Below are 12719 nucleotides of genomic sequence, written 5' to 3'. Positions count from 1 at the left end.
TAATTAGAATTTGCAGCTCTACTAAGTACAGGGAAGTCTTTTGCTTTTGATCACAGTTTTCCACTTTTAAGAGAATAACCTCAGGAGTTGTATTAGGAGATATGGTACCTAGGGATTACTTTACTAAGTGTTACCTGCAAGGGAGCTGACATAGGATCTAACAGAATGCATCAATGGTTCACTTAATGAGCTAAACCACCATGCTAATACCACCAGAGCTCCAATTAAATCTGCTGATGAGCCAGTCAGCTAAGTTCTGTTCAATGACCACGAGTCCAGCCAATCATAGTAGAAATTCATATCATTGGTCCCAGGGAAACTGGATGAGAAAGGGCAGGTGGCTCAAGTCAGAATCATTCCCACTCCTGGAGGAACTCAGTTAAGTAGTGAGCTCCTCAAACTAGAATAATGTTATTACAGACTTTAATAAATGGGCTTCGATTTTTCAGTGTGGTTAATTGGATTACTTTTGAGGATCCTTCCAGTGCAAAGATTTGACTACCCCCAGAATTGCCCTCTAACTTGATTCAGGGTAAATCTATCGTTAACAGCAGGTAGAACAAAAGAACAAAGCTCTTTCATTGAGGCTGGGCTTACTTTTGTGAGACAAAAGTAAAAATGAGTCTACTCACTCTCATGTTTGGTTTCCATGATGTAGTTCAGCTGCTTGCTCATAGCTGAGCTCAGAAAGAAAGATTCTATAGCATGTCTTTGGGGATTTATACAGCCACCAATGGCTTCGTTCACTTTATTTTTTTCAACTTTTCCTCCTACGTGTTAGATGTTAGAGACATTTGATCTACATGAAAGGAATCAATCTGATAAAGAACACAACATAGACATCACCATCGCCAGTCTGTAAGGAAGGCCCAAATTCTAGATCTGTCTGGCACCAACTTGCTGAGTAACCTTGAGCAAGTTGTTTAATCTCTCTACACTTCAGTTTCTCCATCCAAAAAATATCAATAAAATTAATATTTGTCTTCTCCACCCCTGTGGGTGAAAGTATAAAGGATATCTTGATCATAAAAATGCTTTTTATTTCTTCAAAGATCAAATGCTCCTTAAACCTAGTCATCTGTTGTTTTTCCTCAATTGCCCCATACATCAAAAAGCAATAAGGGAAGTTATTAATGACCAAGGTCAAATAGCTGCAAAATTTAAAAGGAGTCAAGGTTCATCTTTAGTACCTTCCCAACACCTTTTATGTGCCCTTCTCCCATTGCCTACAATCCTAACTTACTTGCTTAGGAAGTACCTAGTACCCTCCTGCCCAGATCTGTCTACTGTAACATCCGCCTTTCCTTCCCCCAAGTAGATACTATTCCAAGGGACCATTATTAGAAGAGAACTTCTTCCTCCTCATTCTCCTGATGGCATTGCCACTCTAATTAGCAAAGCAGATCTTCTTTTGGTTATCTGATTAAATTAAGGTGTCTGTGATTGAAAGGACACCATGTGATGTTGAGTACTAGACCGGGAACACAGAGATGCAGTTCTGATATTAACTGTATGACTGTGGGCTTCACCTCCCTGTCCCAAGGTCTTAGTTTTTTCACATACAAGATAGTGACAATAAAGCTTGGGTTACCTACCTCACAGTGTTATTGTGAGGAGTTGTATAATGAATGTAAAAGTGACTTGTAAATCTTATAGTGCTGTAACAGTCTAAATGACAAATACCCCTTAACCAGTGTGGTGGAATAAAATGAGTTCTGGTATCAGAGGACCTGGATTTAAATCCTGCTTGTTAAATCTGTTGCTCTCCTCCTAGGTGACTTTGGCCAAGTTACAGTATTCTTGGGTCTCAATTTTCTCATCTATAAAATGAGGGAGTTGGACGATATGTCTTTATAATCCCAGGAGATCTTAATCTATGAGCTTTAATCCTCTCTCTTGAGTGATTTCAGTTAGGAGAACTGCCTGTTCATTTCAGTTCATTTCTCTAATAGTTCCATATGGAAGAAAGGAGATTTTTGAGTAAAGAAAACTATTGGCTACTTTGGGCTCCCATCATACATGCGTGCGCACACACACACACACCACTCATCAGAATAACTAGGAGACAACTACTTGGCACCCTTCTGCTCATAAGTTGTCAACTCTTCCTTACTCTAGAGAAATCTCATCACTTATGACAGTAGTGTTTCTAGGGTTGAGCAAACTTGAGTCTCAAGGTACATAGTTTTTCCCTTAGCCATTCTTTTGTTCCAGACCTCTAGTCTCCAAGCTCTGTCCTTCAAAGTCTGAGGTTAGAAAAGCTGTCCTATTTTGGCCTTGGTCTTGTGAGCTGACTATAATAAAATTCTCATAGGGACTGCTATATGATTTCCAGTGAGGAATGGAAATGAGAGTTATGACATATGCCAGAATAAAATTGAACCTTCTTGGGGAAAGCTCAATGCTCCTGAGGTTATCCAGCCTTGAGAAATAGTATGGAATACTAAAAGGCTGTCCTAGGAGTCAAGAGACCTGGGTTTTATTCACAGTTCCGTCACTAACTACTATGTGACCCCAAGTAAGTAATGTTTCCTTATCTATAAAATGAGTGATTTGGATTTAATAATCTCTAGAATGCTTTTTGTCTCTGTCATTTCTGATTTTATAAATGTTTGTCTGCTAAATCCTGGAAGGTGGGAGGGTCAGGGACTTCTGACTGCTCAAGGATTAAAAATAGAAGCAGACATCATACTTGCAGCTAGAACTCCACAAAGAAGTAAGGACAAGGGATTCAAATACGTGTCCTACTACATTTGGGGAACTGACAGATGGTTACATAAGTGAAAGACAATTAAATTGTCCTTTTGAATCACTTGACATATGATGGGTACAGGGTAGGGGTTTCCAAGGGAAGATGGGGACAGGTTCTTTTTGTTAGGCAGATTATGTTTGGAGAGATGTTTTCTTGTTGCTTTTGAAGCCCCTTCATGTGCATCAGAGCAATTCTTCTGAGACTGAATGATTCATAAATCATGTGGAAAGCTTAGATTAATTAAGAAGCTCTGTCTCCAGCTGCACCCTGTTCTTCACCCTCTAATCAGTGACCTCCACAACACTGACATAGTTCTGAGATAGTTCCTTAAAATCATACACCAATGAGTTAAAAGATATTTACTGAACACTTACTAAGTGCCAAGCATAATTCTAAATGTTAGGTATATAAATACAAAAAGCATGATTATTCCTCTTCTGAAAGAACTTACATTCTTACAAAAGGGAAAGAAGGGTGAATTTGGTCAGGGAGTTTATAAGGATGGTGAGTGGAAGCACAGGACAATCAATTTAGGTGGACTTTCCAGGAATTATATTGTTGATTTGATTACTGATTCCAGAGCCAGAAATGGAAAGAGGAAAGGGGGAGGATGGGGAGGAAGATTACTGGAGTGTGGCATGATGGGTCAGGGACTTGCTAGATATAACGAACTATACCACCAGTTAGGAGATAACCCAAGGTGGAGAGAAACAGCAGGTCAAAGACAGAAGGTGGAACAGCAGTTTTAGACATCTGGAAGGCTCCTTAAAGATAATTTAATCCAATCCTCCCATTTACAAATTAAGAAACTAACATTCAAATCAGGAGAATAATGCCCACAACAAAGAGAAGAATTTGGACTAGACCTCTCACTTCCTGACTCCACTCCAGGCTATTTCTTCCCTGTTCTAGTGAATCTTCAAGTCTGATCTCAGGCAAAATAATCAAGTCCATAAAGTTTTCCCATTCCCCTTTCTAAACTCTGGACATACCATTTCTCTTCTCCATGTATATTCATGTGTCTGGAATGTACTACCTCCTTATCTCCACTTCTTAGAATTCCAGCACCTAGGACAGTGCCTGGTAGTAACTGCTTTATAAATGCTGAATTGCATTCATTTCTTAATATTCAGTCCAGGTGCCACCTCTTCCATGAAGTTCTCCCAACTTAGTGTTATCTCCCACAATTCACCTTTGTATCATACTTATTTGAAGGCAGGAACATTATTTTTTTAATCTTCAACCTCTAATGGTTAGCCTTTAATATAAGTATTAAATAAATATTTATTGAATTGTGGCTCCGCTTCTCTTCTCTTCCATCATTTTTCTCCTGTTTTAGTACTAACTGGGTTCCTTGGGCTCTCCTATTGCTCCATTTCTTGTGTTGCTAAGAAACTCATGCTTTTGATAAGTGTGGAAATATGTCTAGAAGAATTGCACATGTATAACCTATGTTGGATTACTTGCTGTCTAGGGGAAGGGGGAGGTGAGGAGGAAGGGAGAAAATTTTGAAACACATGGTTTTGCAAGATGAATGTTGAAAACTATTTTTGCATGTTTTTTTAAAAAATAAAACACTATCATTATTATTTTAAAAAGAAAGAAAGAAAGAAAAGAAACTCATGCTTGCTGTGGGGCTTTGATTGAATGTAGTGCATTTTTAAAGAATTCCCCTGGTTGGGAACAATATTTGACCCAAAAGAAACATTGGCTATTGGTGAGTTTCAGGAAATATGGGAGCCTTTCTAGAGTCTCATCACCCCACAAAGAGAATTAGCATATTCCACCTGTCCTTATGTATTTTTCAGACATATTCCCTTTCTTATTCACTTACCAGCTGTCTTTATTAAACTTCTTCAAGAAATATGTACACAACAGGAGCTCAGTTGGTGCTGTCTGCCTAATCATTCCTCTTATTCAGCAGTCCCATCTTTCCTGGACTTTAAAGAAAACTTTAAAAATGCTGGGGACCTTCAGCATCTCCGAAAGATGTCTGAAAAAATATATCAAGAGCAGCTAAATGGCGCAATGAATAGAGAACCAGCTCTGGAGTCAGGAGGATCTGAGATAATTGACAATTTCTCCCCCCCCCCAAAAAAAAAAAAAATATATATATATATATATATAATTTATTTATTTATTGGGAATGGAGAGTAGGGGGGGCATAAGAAAAGCCAAATCTCTTGATTCTATCTTTGAGAATTTTACAAATTTGGTTGTAATTCAACTCAACCACTGGAGTAAGGGAAAATGAAGGCTCAGGGCAGGAGTCCACGCACAGGATCTATGCAGGAGTCCTATGCTGTAACCTTGGTTGTGTCACTAGCTACTGTGTGACCTTGGGATAGTACATTGAGAAGCAACAGGGGATAATGGCCTGAATGTTAGAAATGCTGCTTCAAACGCTTAGAAGATCCTTTGCAGGTTACTTAAGTCTGAGCCTCAGTTTCTTCATCTGTAAAATGAGAAGATTGGACTTGATGACCTAGAAAGTCCTTTCCACCTCTAAATCTATGAACTTATTAACATTCCTCTCTTGGACCTCAATTTCCTTGTCTATAAAATGAAAGGAGTCATATCCCTTCCCAATCCCACCAACATCCTGTAATTTGGATTTTAGAAGATATTATCAAAAAATCCTACAAAGTGGCACGTGTCTAAGTAAATGTTTAATGGTAGGTGTGGTGTAGATGGCCCATCAAGGAGTAAAAAGGAAAAGCTCAGTGGGCATTTTTCTCTCTAACAATAATCCCACTTGTCCCCCAACTTTTTATCTTATCCTCTTTATTTGCTTTCTCTTAGGTATCAAGTTAGCCTGTCCTCTGATCTGGAGTGGAGACAGGACAGGTACCTAGACACCAGTGAGGTACAGCGGGACCCCCGTGCTGGCTCAGAATCCATAGTGGAAGAGGTCCAGGTGGACCCACGAAAATACTCCCAGAGTAGCTCTGAACGATTTCTGGAGCAGTCTCACTCGTCCATGGACCGGGTGTTTGACTCTGACTGTGGGCGGTCCTGTGACTACAAGGTGGGATCACCGTCCTATTTGGATAAGTTACTGTGGAGGGACAACAAGCCCCATCACTACTCAGAACCCAAGCTTATCTTAGACTTGTCCCATTGGAAGAAGACAGCCATGGCACCAGCTACTGAGCTCCCTCTGGAAGAGGAGCCATCCAACCTCTTCCTGGAGATTGCGCAATGGGTGAAGAGTACCCAGAGCGGCCTTGAGTGCCCCAGCCCACTCCCTGAGATCCAGGAACGGAGCCTGCCCGCCTCACCCCAGCACCGCAAGGACCCCAAGGAGGGGAACAATGGGGCCGACCCCCAGTTTGACTTGGATGTTTTTATTTCCAGGGCCCTGAAACTCTGCACCAAGCCAGAGGACCTGCCAGACAACAAACTCAGCGAGATCAATGGGGCGTGTATCTCAGAGCACCCCAGTGACATCGTGCAGACTGAACCCTATCCAAAGGAGAGATGGTGAAGCTGAGGGGCTTGCCATTCATGAACGTTGCTCTTCAGCTGGCAGGGCCACAGCCCCGTGGCATTAAAGACCCAGGCCAAAGGGGGGAAATGGGCCGCCCTGGTTCCTGGAGTGTCAGTCCTTTGCGACAGAGGGTGGGTAGCGTGCCCCATACTTTTTAATCAAAGACAAACAGCCTCCAGCCTCCTTTCTGATGGCCTTAGGGTTCACAGAACCCTTAAGGGAATCAGGAAACACAAATGAAACATTCAGTCTATTAAACTGCCTTAATGATTGCGCCTTTTAACCTCTGGAATCTGTTTTGAATATAAGTCTAGGGTAATAAGCTTTTTGTACAGAACACTGGGATAGTCAGTTTATCAACAAATTCTTGGGGGTGAAGGCTTTGGGAGAAGGAAGATAGGAGGGGGGAAAGGGTTTTTATAGCCATGGGAAGAAGGAAGCTTCCCAAAGAGGAGCAGCCCCTGCCTGGTTCATAAAGAATACAATCCACAAACTCAGAATATCGAGCCCAAAGGAACATTTGGGAAAAAATCTAGTCCAATGCCCACTTTTGACAGATAAGGTAATTGAGGTCCAGAAATAAAAGGTCATTTCCCAAGGGTCATAGAGTGAGTTAGTTAGTGGCAGAGCAGTAGTAGAAATCAGTCTTCCTGACTCCCAGACTTACTCTTCATGCCATCTCCTTTGCCAAGGAAATGCTTTCTCTTCAAAAATAAGGGAAACTAAAGTCCAAGGGATTTCTTCCTCCATCAATTAGAAATTGGAGGTCTTTCCTTAATAAGTAAGAACAGTCATATTCTACAGTTCTTCTAAAATACAATTGTTTTCATTTATCATCTTGAGCGAAATACTGGAGCCTCCTGGGCTTTAGACCTAGACAACCTGGAGGTCATTGGGTTAAAAAAATATATAAAAATCTGACCTCCGTTTCCTCTCAATGACAAGAGGCTCATTTAATGGTGAGATAGTCCACAAGTCAGGGAACCAGGCAAAAGCTAGCAAGTCAGGGAAGCAGGCAGAAACCACTGAGTTATATCTGAGTGGTTATTGAACCTAAAGTACAGTCATTGAAGGATGTTCCTAAGGCCAGATTCTGCAATCTTTACCCACATATACTCATACACACACACACACACACACACACACACACACACACACACACAGCCCTATGCATAAGCAGAAAAGGCAGGCGACTATGGGGTGTGACATGAGCAATAAGATGTGTCAAAAGCCTCTTGCCTCACTGCTAAGTGTCCCTCTCTCTCTCTGGCCCATAGTGGGCCTGATACTCCTGCAATAGTTATTCCTTTGGTCTAAAGACCTCCTTTTAAAATGCAAACTTGTTACCAAGAAAGGTGACATGTAAGCCATTAAAATCCATTAACACCTAAGCCTGAATTAGTGCACGGGACTAGCCGAGCACAGGACAAGACCCTGAAGGGAAAAGGATGCAGGATGAGTACCTCTTCTAATAGCTGGTCAGGAGAGGCAGGAAGACTGGGGGCACTGCCCAGGAGGGACAACACCATTGGGATCCTGCGCATCCAGTGCACACTGGTATAGAGGTGCCCAAAGAGACGACTGTCATCCTTTACAATTATGTTTGGGTATCTGAGTACCAGATACCTCCTACCTATGTGTGTGTGTGAGAGAGAGCACACACACATACCCACACACCCTAATGGTGTGTGGCTTTGTGTAAGATCTCGTGAGCCTGTAGAGGTACAGGTCCTTACCTGGCCCTCAACCTGCCCGCATCCATAGACTATAGTAGTAGTCCTTTGTCCATTCAGCTGGCAGTGGCAATCCAACCTCTTCCCCTGTAAAAGCTTTCAGGGGAAAGCTAGAAAATATATAAACAGATGATTAAACCCTAGGATTTGAAAGTAGCCTTGGGGTTCACTTATACCTCTGAGCACCTTAAATATTAACCTGCTAATGATCATTTGTACATGGAAACAATACAGTACAATATAGGCTTATATTTTAAAAAATGGATTTATTCAAGCTGACCAAAAGTTTTTTAATGGAGAATGTGTAAATAGAAACTGTTCAAGAAAAGAATCTCTGTCCATCCCCACTATGCCATCTTGTCCTGTGGGAAGGAGAAAGGAATAGGAGGAAATCACTTTTTTTGGGTAAAGGAAAAAACTGCTGCTCTTGACCCTGTGGTTCATATATCACTGTTGTACCAGAATAATTGTTATGACTACCCATGTAAAAAAAATCTATTAAATGTTATTAAATATGACAAAGAGATGTGTTTGCCAACAATCTAAACCGTAATTAGATAGAACTCACAAGCCTTGGTCCCTGCCCCACCAGTAATGACAGTCACAAATAAAGATGAATTTCCACAGATATCTGTAGCCAAGAAGATGGTAGCAAAATTAGTTCATTTTTCCTGAATTTTCATACTCAAGTAAGGACTGCCTGCAGGAACTGTCAAATCTATAACTAGACGTTTTTATTCCTGGGACAAGTGGCATGAAACATATACTTATTTGGGGGGCAAGGCAGTATTGGCAAAAGCTTTGAGAGCATTGCTAGACTGAATGAGACTCCCAGGAATGAGGCCATCAGTGTGTTATAGGTAGTTGGAAAAAGAGAACACATTTGGGATCCAAAGACCAGCGGCAAAAAATAGTCATCTATAACTTCCCATTTTAATGAATTATTCTTGCTAGCCAGTTGTCTCTATGCTATTGATCATCCGAGAGCCTCCTCTAAATTCATTACCCTACAGCAAAGTTCCAGTCTTCTGGCCCAAATTTCAGCTATGGAAAGAAACTGTTACCAACATTTAGTACAGAGAGAGATCTTACCCTGTCCACCTTTACAACAATGCTTCTAATGGGCTGAGCTGTTGATAAGCATCAGACCCACAAGAGATCATTTTAACCAGCCTGATAACAACTTAACTTTTGGCTATTATGCCAATCCTAGAGGATACTGGATATATTTCCTTTTACTTGTAGTGTGGAAACAACACAAGGAAGAAATCTTGGGCAACCACCTGAGTATGTAAAAGGCTTTCTCCTCCACTCAAGATAAAAATGTGAATCCTCAGACTTCTGCTTCTTTTTCACCAGAGAATTAATTGGAGGAAAAATGGGAAAAAGACTTCCACTTATACTTCAGGCCTCCCCCTATAGGTCAATGACCCAGCAAGATTGCAACCCCTACTTAAGGCATTCTTTTGCCCCCAAACTTCGTGTCCAGGGGGTCCCATAGGAAAATCCCCCCATGTATATATGTGCATCTCTGCATCCCTCCCTCCTTCAAAAATTTGCCTTCTCTTCTCTGGACTAATAACTAAAACTACACCACTTATATTTTGGAGTAAAGGAATTGTTCATATGTTTCTTCTGTACTAGGAGGAGTGGCAAATGATCAAATAAAACAAACATACATATTCACACTTATTACCGATCAATGTCCTCGACCTTGAGAAAGACATGAAGTTTATGCACCACAGGGTCCTTGTCCTAATAGAACTATAGTTCACTATAGGGTGGGAGGGATAAGATGCCACTATAATACAAAACACATAATAAATGTATTCAATTTTTAAGTGCTGTTTGAGATCTGAGAAGAAAGGTATGATTTATCAGAGAGATCAGGGAAGGATTCCTGATGAAAGGTGCATTTGAGTTGAGTTTTAAAGAAACAGTCAAAAGACAAAAAAGAGAAGGGAAGAAAGCTTTAATACCCAGGAAGCAAAATGAACAAAGTAATAGAGAGAGAGATAGTCCTATCAGGAGACACTTCATAACTTGAGAGTCCCATGACAAATATCCCCCTCTCTCAAAATGGAACAACATTCATGTCCACCATGGTAGAAGAAACTTGGGAGTCCTGCATAGAATTCTGGGATTTTATCTCTTAGGCCAAGGAACTGTCATAGGTTTTTAGAACTGGAAGAGGCTCAGGATATAGGAGTTGAAAACTTTAAGATAGGGTGCATGCATACAACCAGTTTACCATTACTTTTACTAACTCATGTGATGGAAATAATGATTAGACTTATGTGAATCAATATATGTCCTCAAGCTTTATCAATTAAAATGTACAAAAAATACTTTTGTGTTAGAACAAATTACCAACTTGATTCTTAGAACCTTGGATAAGCTTTTTTTCATGCTAGACTCATGATAGGGTTTCCTCTCTGTCCAGCCTGAGATCATGTATCTACTTCTGATGTGATTGTCTCACTAGTCTCCATTGTCAACCAATCACCACTGCCTTGATGACTTACTCAGATCTCAAGTATGGGCATTATAAGAGCCATCTCCATTAGGTTTACTAGGAACAAGTTGATGGCTAGAGCAGCGAGCCAATAGGGTTTTTCCACTTTTAGCTATGGGTTACATAATTTGATTAATAGTTTATAACCTGAACTACTGTTAAAGCTTTTTATGATATTATTGGAAGTCTGTCTAATCAGAGGGTCTACATGTTTATCATTTGTTTAAGAACATACACACACATTTATTATATCACACCACCCAAGTAGAAGGTATCTAGATGGCACAGGAAGAACTGAATTCAAATCTGGCCCCAGACAGTTACTAACTGTGTAACTTTGGACAAGTCACTTAATCCTATTTGATTTTGTTTCCTTTTCTATAAAATGAACTAGAGAAGGAAATGGAAGATCATTCCAGTATTTTTATCAAGACCTCAGATGAGGTCATGAACACTCAGACATAACTGATATGACTAAATAACAACAAACAACCCAAATGTTCATCTTTTAAAAAAAAAAAAAAAAAAACAATTTGTAAAATAACAACTTACCTAAAAAAAAATTAATTCCAAATTGGAGGTTTAAAACAAAATGGAATTAGTCATATTAACCTGACAAACTTCTTACTACTAAATTAAGATACTAAAACTTATTCTCATAGAATCTTGAAAACTCTGTCTTGTTAACTAGAAGAAAAACTCCCTGGATGATAAGGAAGAAGAACAGAAAGGAAGGGAATGACTACTGGGCCAATCACTTCTCTGTCCCCTAAACAACACTTTCCTTCTGGGCTTAACATTATCTACCTGTGCAACCCAGGGTCACATATCCAGTATTTGTCACAGAGTGAGACTTGAATTCAGGTCCTCCTGATTCTGAAGTCAATTCAATATCCACTATAGCAGAAAGGTCAAACATGAGGCACATGTGGCCCATAATATTCCCTATGTGACCAGAACCAGATTCAAATGTAACTAGGAAATATTTAATAAAATAAATTAAAATAGGATAAAACATAAATAATAATTTATCTTTAAGCTAAATCAATATGAAGTCTATAGAGATCCTTATGTTCAGTGTAATGGCTCAGTTTTACTTGGACTTGACACAATTGCCTTTTTCCACACTGTAGAGGAGCAAGCTTGAAATAGAAAGTAAGGATGCATAGAACCAAAGAGGAAAGCATGTGAAAGACTCCAGGGAACTTCTGTATTGTATTATTGTATTCTGAATTTCCCCCTTGGTCAACTCCCTTGGACCCATACTCACAAAATTAATGTTTCAGAGTCAATATTAAGGACCCAATCATTCTGCCACTCAATTAGAAGTTGATTGAGGGCACTGAATGTCTTTTTTAGAGGTCATCCACAGTTGCTGGTCATGGCTTTGGCTCATGAAATAGGCCACATCTTCCCCAATAGTAGGGCACTTGTTTTAAGATGTAACTGTAGGAATTTTTCTTTCTATTAGCAGAGGTGGATTTTCACTGAATCATCCAAACTTGCTTATTGTTCAGTCACTTAGTTATGTCCAACTCTTCCATGATCTATGGATCATAGCACTCCAAGCCTTTTTATCCTCCATTATCTTTCAAAGTCTGACAAAATTCATATTAAGTTGTTTCCATTACATTATCTATTCACCTCACCCTCTGCTATCCCTTTTTCTTTTTGCCTTCAAATCTTTCCCAATATCAGGGTCTTTTCCAATCTGTCTTCTCATTATGTGACTAAAGTATTTAAACTTCAGCTTTGGTATTTGACCTTCCAGTGAATAATCTGAATTAATTTAAATATTGACTGATTTGATCTTTCTGTCTGAGGTATTCTCAGAATTCTTCTTCAGCACCACAGTTCAAAAGCATCCAAGTCCTTCTTCTGATTCATCACACAGACATGTGAAATAAATGCATGGAAGTGGCACCTATTTTGTAAGCATGGAACAAAATAAATCTAACCAACCCCCAAGGTCAGTTACTGACCCACAGCTTTAGCCTTCTGAACATTGTCTTGCAAAATATGCAGCAAACCAAGTGGGAAGATCAATTCCCATTGGTAGAAATTAAATCAATTCCCAAATAAAGGTTAACAGGAATAACCTCCAAGAAGAATGTTATCTGTCTCTAGGACTGTAAACCTGAAGGATCTCTTGTGATCCTCAGTTCCCCAATCAGTCCAAGATACAGATGCCCAGCAAACAGGCCCTGTTGATAATAAAGTAGGAACTCA

The 12719-nt window shown here is 39.9% G+C and overlaps 1 protein-coding gene across 3 annotated transcripts in view; it reads left to right on the top strand.

Annotated features, from left to right (window-relative positions):
- The window catches only part of MAPK4 (mitogen-activated protein kinase 4), a 209718-nt gene extending 201221 nt beyond the window's left edge, over positions 1-8497 (top strand). For all 3 annotated transcript variants that reach the window (XM_051969620.1, XM_051969621.1, XM_051969622.1), the window contains one exon: positions 5555-8497. In XM_051969620.1, coding sequence (XP_051825580.1) covers positions 5555-6239 — 685 coding nt within the window. In that variant the 3' untranslated portion in view covers positions 6240-8497. The remainder of the gene's footprint in view (positions 1-5554) is intronic.
- Positions 8498-12719: the final 4222 nt, after the last annotated feature.

Source organism: Antechinus flavipes, chromosome 1 (assembly GCF_016432865.1).
Source record: "Antechinus flavipes isolate AdamAnt ecotype Samford, QLD, Australia chromosome 1, AdamAnt_v2, whole genome shotgun sequence".
Lineage (NCBI taxonomy): Eukaryota > Metazoa > Chordata > Mammalia > Dasyuromorphia > Dasyuridae > Antechinus > Antechinus flavipes.
Note: the sequence above shows the minus strand (reverse complement) of the source record. Positions and strands in the feature narration are given on the sequence as shown.